At 41.6% G+C, this 13,981-nt stretch overlaps 1 protein-coding gene across 3 annotated transcripts in view; it reads left to right on the forward strand.

The window, feature by feature from the left end:
* The window catches only part of LOC126762978 (uncharacterized), a 176,584-nt gene that overhangs the window by 133,730 nt on the left and 28,873 nt on the right, over nt 1-13,981 (forward strand). For all 3 annotated transcript variants that reach the window (XM_050480090.1, XM_050480088.1, XM_050480089.1), the window contains one exon: nt 513-925. In XM_050480090.1, the coding sequence (XP_050336047.1) occupies nt 513-925 (413 nt within the window). The remainder of the gene's footprint in view (nt 1-512; nt 926-13,981) is intronic.

The following is a 13,981-nucleotide window of genomic DNA, read 5'->3' on the forward strand; positions in this document are numbered from 1 at the left end:
GTCTTGTTGTAATCAGAGCGCATTTCGCTTCAGTAAATATTGATTTTCATGCTGTTACCTTTTACGCCGTCTGAATGAGTAATGAGAAGGCTGCGGGAAGCGGGGAACAAGAAACGAGAAACGAAACATCATCACACGAAATTCTGTTATTGTTATTCTCGACAAGCCTAAATACCTTGAAAATCTATGCCAGTCAGCGCAATCACATCGATTCACTTCGTGCATGAATGGATGCGACAGCAGACGGTCGGCATGGCGTATACGTGATCGTTGCTATTGCCGACGGCATTTGCGAAACGGCAGTTATTTTTAGCATGACAAAGAACAAAGAGGCAACAGCACAACCGAAGTGCTCACAAAGCTTGCTTTGAAGATTATTTTTTCTTTGTTTCTTTTGGCATAGTAACCGACAGTGCTGGTTACATTTGTACACATGTAGTAACCAATGTAAGGTGGCATTTTCGGTTTAAGTGTGGCACTAAGCCTGTTTCTCGTCCGTTTCTCTTTTGTAGGTGGCTACTACTCCATTGAGCAGACGAAGAGTCGCCTGCGTATAATTGCGCTGAACACGAATTTCATGCGGCACGATCACAAGTCCCCGCCCAGCCATCTGGCGGCGGTGCGGCAGCGTACTCCAATGTCTGGCGGCAGCGGCGGTGATTCCGAATACAAGACCTACTACTATCATCACGGCTCCATACATCAACACCATGGACATTCGTCGAGCGATTGGATGAGTCATGGCGGCGGTTATGGCGGTTACAATGGTGGACACCATCGTGGCATGAATGCCATACCGGCTTTGAGTGTGGGCGATGGCGAGGGACGCGTCAGTGCGCTCTCCGAGTATGAGACCCAGGATGCCGAGAAACAATGGCTCTGGCTAGAGGAGGAGCTTATCAAGTCGAGAATTAACAAAGAAACGGTGAGTTAGACATTTAAATACTTGAGAAAAACTATATTCTTTTTAAGCAATTCATACACATTTTATAGCAATTATATTATCTCAGTCGGTCATGCAGCTTCTAATACATGTAGCGGTTATTGTCCTTTCGGTTGACCCATCAACATATTTATCTCGATAAAATTGGCGATATTACTACGCTTACCATAAGGTGTTGTCGCCCCAAAATTTGGTTATTTGTGGTTTAATGATGTCTTGGTAAAATTAAGTGGACAAGCACTCTATAACCTAAGTTTTTGAGATTAAAAGCGATTTTCATATTCAAGTATTGTAAACTGCATTAAATAGTTCACAACTGCCTAAGTTTCACAATCAATGATAGCATTGGTTCGACGACATCAACCAGCTGGGCAGCGGCACCTTCCCAATTAAGGGACCGGACATTCCAACTCATGCTCTTAAATCGTAATACTTAATGCGTTTGCTATGGTCGTCATCAAAAGCGGGGTCTCTCGTCCGAGGCTGTTGTTTCTTTTGAAAATACATGGCGGATCCCAAACCCAGCACACAACCATGTGGCGGGATGGTTTGTCTTCTCACTTTAGCTCGCCTCCAAATGGATCTTCTTTGGCTACCCAGAGGATACTTGGTCTAAGATCGGAACGTCGTGGGCTGCTTGAGCCATATGTAAAGGAAAACTTTCTACTCTTGCGTAACTTCTACACACTTGACAAACATAATTTCGAAGTCGTAGAGAATTCCGTTTATCTTGGAATCAGTATTAACACCAATAACAATGTAAGCCTCAAAATCTAAAGCAGAATATCTCTTGTCAACAGGTGCTACTTCGGACTGAGTTGGCAATTAAGAAGTAGAGTCCTCTCTCGACGAAGAAAAACGAAATTCTATAAGTCTCTCATCTATGGTGCAGAGATGCATGGACGATGACAACATCTGATGAGTCGACACTACAAATTTTCGAGAGAAAGGTTTTGCGGAAGATTTATGGTCCTTTGCGGATTGGCCACGGCGAATAAAGCATTCGATGGCACGATGAGCTGTATGAGATATATGAACATGGACATAGTTCAGTGAATTAAAAGACCGCGGCTACGCTGGCTAGGTCATGTCATCCGAACCGACGAAAACACTTCTGTGGAGGAAGCAGCTGTACACTCTTATAGAAGAAGTTTTGCAATTAGTTACAATAAATTTTATAATTTTGAACTTCAAATGGTGATTATTGATATACTCGATTATATTCCACATATAATGTAACTAAAGGCAACCAATCCCGAATTAATTCAAATCGAATTAAATATGAGTACATTCGAATTGCTCGCCCAAAGCTAAGCATGCAAAGCGAATCACACTCGTTATACTCTCCGGCTTCGGATCTCGCCGATTGCTGACACTCCTCACAGCGTCGCGAAATAATTGCATTGGCTATTGACAATCATCTGCATAACGGCATTATTACGAACCAAATAATGAACGAGTATTTGCCCATTTTTTATGCAGTTCGGTCCATCGGGAGCGCGCGGAAGGCCAATAAAAATACAAATTATGCAAATAAAAACACATTGAATACATTCAATCAAATATGCCATAATTCGCGCGAACTTGTGCGTTGCGGTTCGCAAATAATTTCCCTTTTTAAATGTAATTGCTGCATTTAAAATGCGAATATTAATTACTATTTAATTAACCTTTGTAAATTTGTTTCGTAATTGAGTAAATAGTTTTTGCTGATTTTTATTGCAATAATAACGTTAGTTTATTACGGTACTTTAAGCACTCATACATGTTTGCGTAAATATATTTCGATGCGAGTCTTTATGCACGCTTTCATTTACGTGTTTGTTTATTCGCATTAATATTATTGCTGTTTTTGTCATTAGCATATAAATACGCTCATGGCACATGGACAATTTTACGCTGCTATTAAAAGCCCAGCTGGTGCTGAGCAGCGCTGAAAGAGCCGCTGAGCCATTAAGTACAACATATAGCTCGTGGGTTTTTGGTATTTGCAACGAAAAGGCAAGAAAAACAACAAAAAATGTATACGAACAACTAGGAAAAGTCAGCCGAATAATAGCGAAGACATATTGGATAGTCGAAAAAGTGTTTTTGTATTTTTTTTGGTATTTAAAATGAACTTTAATGAACCAAATATGTACCATTTTGGTCCAACACTTTTTGCCATAATTCCATCAGTGTAAAACTTTTCTGGTTTCTCGGCGAAAAACTGCGACAAGTAATTTTCACAGGCTTCTCCAGAAGCCAACTTTACTCCATTAAGGGAGTTCTACATTGACCGAAACAAATGGCAGTCCGATGGTGCAAGATCAGGGCTATATGGTGGATGCATCGAAACTTCCCAGCCAAGCTCTCCCAGTTTTTGCCGAGTCAACAAAAATGTGTGTGGTCTAGCGTTGCCTTGATGGAAGACGAAGCCCTTTTTGTTGATCAGTACTTTATCTGGTGATCAGTTCTGGCCGTATGTTTTCGATTGCTTGCTTCAATCTCATCAGTTATTGACAGTAAAATGTATTATCAGTCGTCCGATCAGGCTTGAGCAGCTCTTAGCATATGATTCCTTTCCAATTCCACCAAACACTCAGCATAACATTTCGAGGCGTCAATCCTGGCTTTGCGTCCATTTGTTGAGCCTTACCACGCTTGAACCATGATCTTTTACGCACATTATTGTCGTATTTGATCCACTTTTTGTCTCCTGTTACCATTCGCTTCAGGAATGGTTCGATTTTATTTCGTTTCAGCAAAGAATCGCAAATGTCAATTTGGTCCATTAAATTTTTTATAGGCAATGCATCGAGCTTCTTTTTGTAGCCAGACTTTTTGAAATGGTTCAAAACCGTTTGAAGATGAATGTTCAGTTCTTTAGCGATGTTAATGTGACGGCCTGGTCAATCTTTTCCATAATTCCATCGACCTTTTCAACGATAGATCGACCAGAGCAAGGTGCACCTTCCACACTGAAATTTCCAGAACGGAACCGAGCGAACTACTGTTGTGCTACACGACCTGATACAGAATCGTCTCGGAAAACTTCACAAATTTCATGGGTGGCTTGTGTAGCAATCTTCCCTTTTTCATACAAAAATTTCAAATGATGCCGATTTTCTACATAAATTGCACACTGGAGATATACGAGTGCAACGATATCTATTGACAAAATACGAAAACTCTTTTTCGACTACCATATTAGATATAACGAGCCTGTCTCAATTGAAACATAATACGAACATACAGACAATATATGACAGAAAACAACGAAGAATGCCGGTTTTCAGCAGACTGACATACATACATATGTACATATATACATATATGGTTGATTCTAAAATTCTACGCAGCCGTCAGCAATTTGGCAATTTTGGCCTTTAAACGTGGTCAACTGCAGCCCACTTTGTAGTACTTTGTAGTCTTTCTTCTGCCTCACTGTGGGTAAACTTTCATTTCGCCTCATTTCTACATGCGCTTCCAAAAAAAAAAGCAGAAAGAGAAAGCAAAGATCATTACACACATTTTCAATACGGAAAGTGTTGTTTGTTGCTAGTTACTCGTGTCTGATACTTCTGGGCGTCACCACAACCGTTGTTCCGTAATTCCTTTTGCCACTCGAGTTGCGCCTGGCAAACACTTGTGTAATTGTTGTTTTCCTTGCGGTTTGTTTAACCATTTTCGCTGGCTTGATTTCACTTGCTAAGAAAAGTTTCAATTCGGAACTAACAAGCGAAAGTTTAATGAACGATTTCAAGTTTAAAACAAGTTTTCATTACCGCACCCCCACCGCCACCACACCCGCTGCCGCTGTACGAGGCAAGCAAGCCGTTTGCCGCCTCCGCAATTGCCACTGCATGCTGCTGTTGCAGCTCCGCTTTGTGTTGCTGCATTCGCTCATTGTCTGAAAAGGCTCTGCTTTTTATCTTTATCGCTGTTGTATTATTTCGCCGATTGTTGATGGCGCGGCTGTTGCTGTTCGGCTGTTGCTATTATTGTTTCAGATATCTTTTTGCTTCTTGCCTTTTATCGTTTTAATAAATTTCCGCGCTATTTCTTTCGGTGCATTCCTGATTTTTCGCCTCTAACTTTTCTTTGCCAACTTTCTCCTTCCATTTATTTCGCTTTATTAATTTTGTTCTCGATTTTTGTAGCGGAAGTTTTGCGGTGTCTGTGGGCCCATTTATCTCTCACCGCAGCCTCGCCGGCATTAAATGCATTGTGTTGAACATAAAAGCTGCTTTTGATTTAAACCAAATCGAAATTAAAAATAAATTAACTAGAATGAAAAAAGCAGCAATAAATTTGATTACTCTATATGTACATACGTGTAACTATGTGGCAACGCCATTTCAAAGTAAAATTAGTCGTAAAGTTGAAAAGTAGTTGAATCTATTTAAAAGATTTAGCTTTTAACAAGTATAGATAGTTCTAGCGGTATATATTGTGAATATTTATAAAACAAGACGCAGTGTTACATTAAGTCAGTTGTTGCTTTTTCAGGCCTAAACCCACACTGATAAGATCCAATCAGTTTGTTGTCACACAATACGCTCTAACCACACTTAAGTTCCAATCGTCGGACATGTTTTCGTCCGATCATATTCCACAAAGAAGATGAATAGAACTTTGAATAACTCGGCCCGCAGTTCATCGGCTCGCTTTGTTGTCCTTCAGCCGGGTAATTGCTAACCGAACTTCTTCATAGTCGAGCAATGGAACGTCTGCTCTATCATCATCGATTGGGGAAACGGGTTCACCATATACTTGTGCTATGCTTTCACTGCCATACAGCAGGCAGAAGAAGCGTTTTCTCCATAATTTTAGTATGGTCTGGGCATCAGTCACTCGATCACTTCTGGGTGTTCTACAATAGTATGCTCCGGTCTTGAAACATTCTGTTAGTCGCTGCTTTTTTTTCGTAAAACTTTCCAGCATTACCCCTGTCGGTAAGCTTGTCATACTCACGTATTTCGGCCTTTTTTCTTTTGTCTGCAAATGCAAATGTCACTTCTCTCTTCAACCCACGATATATATCCCATCTCCTCGCCTTCAAAGGATGTTTTTTGGCTACCCATAGGATACTTGGTCTAAGACCGGAATTCGTGAGCTGCTTGAGCCATATGTAAAAGAATCGTTTCTAGCCACTCCCAAGTGATTCTCACTCAGAGAACTTTCCTCACTTGCGTGAACTTCTACACACGGCTTCATCCTCCACTACAGCGCTTAGAATAAAATCTATATTCATTGATATAAGCATGATGGCAAAGACCATAACTTGGTGTGTGAAGCTGTCAATATAAATCCATCTGGGCGAAAGTTTCCGAGCGGGACTTAGGAGCTATTTGCATACCGCTGCAATTGAAAAACTCTACGGTGGGACAAATGGTAAAAAATCCCTTCTATTTCCAGACAGATTATTATTTAGTAATCTCTCCAACATTCCAGTTAATGAAACTTAAGACATTTATAGACCCGCCCAAAGTCAACGCTTGTTCTGTGCGAAAGAAAAATTTCTTGAAATAAAAGTTTTTAAATAATTTTGTAATTTATTTTTTATTCTAATGCATTTAAGTTTTACCAACACAGGTAATTTTTTCATAAGAGTAGCAAAGCAGCGAGACTAAATTGTTTGTGAAAATGTTTACACATTATTTTATCACCGAGCAAGAGCTCTGACTACCAGCCAGAAGCTCATTTTGGCGCTGAGGTTAAGGAGACAGCCAAAACAGGTAGTCAACGGTGCTGCCAGGTGTCAACGTCGTGCGTAGATTGTGGAGCAATATTTGTTTGCTGCCACATGCTAAACCTGAACTTCCTTGCCTGCAACCTGATCAGAGTATCAAGTCTCCTGTTACATAGAAGATTTCGGTTGCACCACATTCGCAGCCACGCTTTCCGAAGAATGCTGCCAACTACTAGAGAGTTCTGCTCCCCCCTTTGTTGCGCTTTAAGTAACGCACGTGCATCTGTGTTGGCACAGGTGTGTATAGTTGTGTGGTTATAGCAGTTCAGCTGCACTGGATGTGCCCCTGCACCTTTTGTGAGATAACAAACATGGCCTCAAAGTCATCGCGTTAATGTGTTCTGAAGTGCATGGCAACGATGAGGCCATGACTGGGAAGCGAAAGTGACAGCAGAGAGAGAGAGAGATAGAGAGAGGGAATTAGAGCATGCTCTTCCGCTTCTTCTGCGAAGGTCCCTCCGTGTGGGACATGCATGAGGATGCATATATCCTGCCGCAGGACCTTACAATATTTACTTTCATCGGTTCTGCTTGACTGCGTCGCAACCAAGGATAACAGAGTGAGTTCGCATGCATACACATATGCATATATGTATGCGTTCATTTATGTGCATGTGCGTGTGCGTACTATGTGCATACATAGGGTTGCGTTAAGCAGCCAACGCAGGGAGGAGGGAACACTAGCGCATTAACCAAGTCACAGGCGACAACTGGGCGCCACTTTAAATCTGCAAACATCAGCCCACATAAGCCAGTACTCAATGAGCAAATGTAGACTTTCTGCATATGTGCATGTAAATATGTGGAGCTATGGTATAGTGCCCCAGTAGACCTCCGTTACACCCATTGACTTGTATTCATTAGCCTTTGTCCAAATGCACTCATACATACATACCAACGTAATTTAGACGCTTGCCTATACCGTTTGTGCCTTGTTTAATTTTCTGGCTGCTTAATTTCATTGTGTGCCTAATCGCCTATCTTTCACTGTCTCTTTCCCACTTGTTGTCATTATGCTACCATCACACGCTCTCTCACTCTCTATCTGCAACTGTGCCACCTTCACTGTTCAGCCATCTATCAAAGCTCGTAATGAAGTCCCTTCACGCACCCGCACACATTCTCTCGCAGAGAGCTCGCAGACACATGTAAAACTGCCACACTCAGCTTACCGTTTAGACGAAGCTCTTCTCGCTTGTAACTAACAGCCGCAGTTTGGCGAGCGTCAGCGCAATTTATATGACCCATAAACGATGCATTAATTGACTTTTGTTGGCAAGAATCATTTGCTTAAAGCAGGGATCAGCTATGCAAGGGTCGAGGTCGAATTAGTTCAAATCGAGAACGTTTGTAAATCGCAAATTATTTGCTCAGCTGGAGACTATATTCATGCCCTGCCAATCCAAGCGCGTATGTAGAGCTCTCACACACTTGCATACATACACATGCACAGAGGATAGATAAAGGGTGATCCATTTCAAAGTTTCCCACTAAAAAAAACAATAAAACTTTAAATTTTATAGGGAATGTTTATTAACTCTCGAAAGATAGATGTTGGACGCGTCTACGTCTCAGATGGTCCATCCGTTGAGTCTAGTTTTCTAGGACTCGTTCACGCATTTCGACTGGTAACTGACGAATGACATGCGTGATGTTTTATTCCAAGGCCCGAATCTTTAGACATTACATACTATATGTCCACAGGAAAAGGTTTAACGGTGTGATATCACACGATCTTGGTGAACAAAATGTGGTGAAAAATCTGCTCACCAAAGTATTCTCTCAATAAATCCATTGATTTATGTGATGTTTGGGAAGTGACGCCGTTTTGTTGAAACCAAATGTCTCCGAGATCACGAGCTTCACTTTCAGGCATCAAATAGTCGATTATTATTCCGTGATAACGTTCACCATTGACGGTTACGGCATCAGTTTTAAAGAAATATGGATCGACGGCCCACAAACGACACTAAACCGTTGTGTTCCTGGATGAAATGGCAGCTTTTGAATCTATTTAGTTCTGATTGTTTACAAACCCATTAAGCCAGAAATGGTCCTCAAAATTTGGCACGGAAACGTCGGATCCTCTCGGAACTTTTCAAGAGCTCATAGAGTGAAGCGATGTCGCTTGGTAAGGTCAAGCAGCTTCAGTTCTTGAACAAACTGTGTTTTGTACTCTTTCAATTTAAGACATCTACGTAAAATGCGCCAAGTCCTTCCATACGTTGTCCGAGTTGCTGCGAACGGCGCCGAATCGACTCTCGACGGTACCCAAAAATCTCAGTTAGAGCTGCCAGATTTTCTTCACTGCGAGCTGGAAGAAGAAGAAATTTCACCTAATGTACACCCGCAAGTTCTTGACTGTTTGAGCGAGAACTTCAATTTTTTTTCCATATTTTATAAATTTTAAAACCGAAGAACCAACCATAGAAAACACTAAAACTATATTTAGTTAGAATTTGAATACTTCTCATGCAAGTAAATGCGTTGACACCAGAATTTTCTACAATAAGAAAGAAGAACGAATAGCACCACAGAAAATTACTCGCTCGAAGAAGCAGCAGCAAGTTTCCACTACTTGTTCCAAAGTTTGCTTAGGGGGGAATATACTCTTCGAAAGTCAAAAGAGCAAATTCAAGCAAAGCAACCAATTTGTCAGCGGATGTCGCCTTTTCGGTCGCTACACAAAATATATGTCCCAATATATATGCTTCTCTTGCAGCAAAATCAATCACCTACTTTCTTAACAAAACTGGAAATATAAAGCGGATCTGACCTTCTCACAGGTGTTTCGGGAATCGTATATGATTCAATAATAATTTAGCAGATATATATAGTGATTCAATAATAGATTGAAATTGGGAACTGCCAAAAGGGCAAACTAAAGTTATTCAAAACCACGAACTTTTCGAACAGGAAAAATGTAAGTTTTCGTTTTTATAAATAAAAAAAAATGCCGGAACTTCTCAACTCGCTCACGTTCATTTAAAAATGTGCCATCCACTTTAAAAGCATCCCGAACTAGTATTCCTCGCCCTATTTCTGCAAACAGTTCAATTTCTTACGAGGTGCGTCGTGCAAGCCGTTACTCGTCGCTGCTCTAAAAAGCTGTTGGCATTTGGCACTTCTGCACTACCATCCCTACCTCCCCCCAGCTATTCAACTGTTTTACATCCGGTCAGGCTGAGTCAACAATTTCATCAGTCGAGCGCAAATTTAAGAGTCAGGGCATGCCTCACACACACACACACACACACACACGAAAGCGTGCCTCATATTGAAGAGTAGCAAATCCAATATTTATACATTAAAGCACAAGCACGCTTGTGTAGCTGTGTGTATGTAACAATCGACTCGAAGTGGGTGCGTCACTGCCACCTCTCCCCAAGTGACTGAGCTGTGAGCATGCGAAAATGCTGGTGACCGGATTGATGTCGACCGATAGCTCTTCAAGGCTGCTGTGTCCGCTCGTTTTACGCTGCCATTTTATTGTAGTTTTTTCCTTTCGTCGTTGCCTCACACACGGACAAACTTTGTTAAATGTTCGAGTATGTTCACAAACAAACTGTTATTGGATGGTGTTAGGTCAGCCAGTTCATCACGAAGTTCGTGTCGTGGCCAAAGTTTATTTTCAATTTTATTTTTCTACTCAGAGCGTTACATTGGCTTGTCGCACTCTTCCACTCATACGCTTCGTCGCCCCTGTTGCCGGCGGCGGTACACTTAACCAGCACTCACATCACTGTTGTTGGTCTTGTGTTAGGGATTATGGCGCACCGGAGCCTTGAATATAGCCTCAGCATTCCACTTTATCGCTCAGCATATTGCAAGTTTTGAATTGGCTCTCTTCATGCGTGCTGGGTGTTCAATTTCTCGTCTATTCTGAATTTCCAAAATTTCCTTCATTTGCTTATTTTGCATTCTATTCCGATTTTTTTATTATATTCAAGCTTCGTTGCTTTATCTGGCGATAAAAAAGATATATTTTGCCTACTCTCCTTAACAAAGTATGCCGCTGATCACGCGCCTTTGACATCCACAAACACAAATTGCTTTGTCCGATATATGTACATCTTAAGCTTCAAGCATTCGTTGGAAAGGGTATTCAATTCGGAAGCATGGATTTCACAATTTCGGTTACCAGGAACGTAATAACTCATCTTAGTTTATCGGTCCGTATTTGATGGACCCTCTGACTTCGTGTAGTAGTCAAGAGTCCTCACTGCGACGAGCCGGATCACCTCTTATGAAGTAAAGGTCTCAAATTAGTTTTCTACTACGACAAAATCTCACATAAACACCGTTATCATTTCTAATGCACTCCCTTAGCTCTAAGTTCCACTATTTGTTGACAAAAAATATTTGGTAGTCGAAAAAGCCCTTTCGTATTTATAATCAAACTTCAACTTATTTTTTTTATATTTATAATGAACTTTAATGAACCAAATATGCACCCTTTTGTCCAACATTTTTTGCCATTTTTCCGCTAGAGACATTATTCAATCAGTGTAAATCTTTTTTGGTATCTCGGCGAAAAACTGCGTCAAGTAATTTCCACAGGCTTCTCTTGAAGCCAACTTTACTCCATTAATGGAGTTCTGCATTAACCGATACAAATGGCAGTCCGATGGTGCAAGATCAGGGCTATATGGTGGATGCATCAAAACTTTCCAGCCAAGCTTTCTCAGTTTTTGGCGAGTCATCAAAGATGTGTGTGGTTCAGCGTTGTCCTGATGGAAGACGAAGCCCTTTTGGTTGATCAGTACTTTATTTGGTGATCAGTACTGCCCGTATGTTTTTGATTGCTTACTTCAATCTCAACAGTTGTTGACAGTAAAATGTATAATCAATCCTCCGATCAGGTTGGAGCAGCTCATAGTGAATGATTCCTTTCCAATCCCACCAAACACTCAGCATAATCCTTCGATGGGTCACTCCTGGTTTTGTGGCCATTTTTTGAGCTTTACCATGCTTGGATCATGATCTTTTTCGCACGTAATTGTCGTATAGTTCCACTTTCCGTCTCCTTTTAGCATTCACTTCAGAAATGGTTCGATTTCGTTTAGTTTCAGCAAAGAATCGGAGATGTTAAGTCGGTCCATTAAATTTTTTCACAGACACCCCAACATCGAGGTTCTTTTTGTAGGCAGCCTTTTTTAAATGGTTCAAAACCTTTTGATATTGAATGCTAAGTTCCTTAGCGATGTCATGACGTTTTATGTGATGGTCCAGGTGAATCTTTACCATAATTTTATCGACTTTCTCAACGACAGGTCGACCAGAGCAAGGTGCATCTTTCACATCGAAATTTCCAGAATGGAAGCGAGCGAACCATTGTTCCTCCTAATTCCAAACATTGAAGAACTGCCTTTGTTAGCACTCGAGCAGAAGAAAAATCTACACTGAAGTGCGAATAAATTAATTTAGAAGTCTCGCCACTGTCACACCGCGTTAAAGCGGAAAACGGAATCGCGCACTTAAAGCGTGGTATAGGCTCGAACGGAACAGAAGTGCCGAATAAGCCCGGACTAAGAAGGAAAGCAATATTTGTGTGTTTTTGCGGTACTTGTAATAATCAACAGCACAGAAGAGCAACTCAATACAAAAGCAGCAAGAGCAATTGTCGCGTTGCCTCCAACTCCTCTCCGGCACACACAATAGGCAATAGCCGAGCAACGAAAACAAGCACAAGCGGCAAGTACAGCCGTGCGAAAGCAGTGGGCGCGGACGAGCTCATAGCCGTTGGGGCGCTGGCAATCATTGTAATTTCGCCGGGAAATTGTTTTCACTTATCACTTTATGTCTGTGTGTGTGGGCGCGTCAACATTTACATCATTTCTGTTTTATGCGCGCCAAATAACAACGAAAACAAAATCAAGTGGGCTTTTATGCGGCGGCGGAAGCGCTGCCAGCAAAAGGTGCCGCCTGAAGTGGCGGAAGAATATTTAGCCACTGCGCTGCGCCACGCTCGAACACCTCATTCGTCGTGCCTAATTTCGAATGCGAATGAATTGACTGCCAGCGAAGGCATGCGAAAACGGAGGCGGAAAACTTTCGCTTTTTATGCTTCCATTGCGCCTTAAGAGCCTTAACGGCGCATGGTGGACCAGCCAAGCCAAGTTTCGTGGGCCCAGCAGAGGAAATGAAGACGAAACCTGATTTTATCACAGCCACTGGAAATAGCAGCACAGGCCTAACGCAGGCCAAATGGAAAACAAAAACAAATGCGATAAGAAATGAAAACATAAAACAAATGCCGCCTCAAATTTTAATGTTTTGTAAGCTAAGCTAGAGCCCCCACCGCTCTCGCATGGTTTGCGTTTGCACGGCCCGCTTGTGCGCACGTACAGCCGAAAATCGTTTATCATAGCAGCATTTCAGGCGTATAAGCCGAGCTAAGCATATGTATGTCGCGTGCATATAAATACATTTATTTAACAATTTAATATTAGACGAACTGATGCCGTTGATTTGGCCGTTAGTCTTTGTCACGGTACAAACGCGTACACCAGCGTGCAAAACAATTGTGTTTATAGGCTTAGTGCATTCTCTAGCTACATACGGGGTGTTTGTGCACTCATTGGACTTTCATTTTTCGGGTTACTTTCCCGAAATCAATAAAATTTTCACCATCTTCGAAAAGTTTGCTCACCAAGCCAGTCATACTTCCAAGTCTTATAGAATTCCAAGAATGTAGAATTGCGACCTTGATTGAGTTCAGTCAGTATGAGCATGCTAGAGCGTTGCTCACTAGTGTTTATGCCTTAATGTATATTTAGCAGAACTAGGCGCCGCTGTCGGTGGTCGCTTGTCTTTGCGGTGTGCTTTCGTTGTCGCTGCTTGGCATTGATGGTGATTTTCGTTTATGGGCTTGTTTTAATTTCGTTCGCAATTGAAAGCACTTCCCGGTTGACTTAACGTAAGATTAATTATGCTGACTACGTTGATTTGCACCCACGCAGGCTCCACGTTCGCCCCGCAATTGAAACCAACCGCACTTGTCCTTGCTTGCAGGCCTTCGTTTTAGGCAAAGATAGAGCAGAACTCTTAAAGAGCACATTATTTATTTTGCATGCCATCTTCGGCCCGCTTAGACTATATTAAATTGATATAACTGTGCTGACGTACAGCCCGACTGGGAAGGTAATAATTTTCGAATAATTTGTTGATAATCACCTATCGGTGGTTAACAGTTTTTATGAATTTAATATTGGACTCTTTACGGGTCCTCTGAGAGCTAAAGTTTTCACCAACAGATATGTAGCAGCATAATCGCTGTGTGCTCCTCCTCCTGCGTCGTGCGA

The sequence above is a fragment of the Bactrocera neohumeralis genome, chromosome 6 (genome assembly GCF_024586455.1).
Source record: "Bactrocera neohumeralis isolate Rockhampton chromosome 6, APGP_CSIRO_Bneo_wtdbg2-racon-allhic-juicebox.fasta_v2, whole genome shotgun sequence".
Taxonomy (NCBI): Eukaryota; Metazoa; Arthropoda; class Insecta; order Diptera; family Tephritidae; genus Bactrocera; species Bactrocera neohumeralis.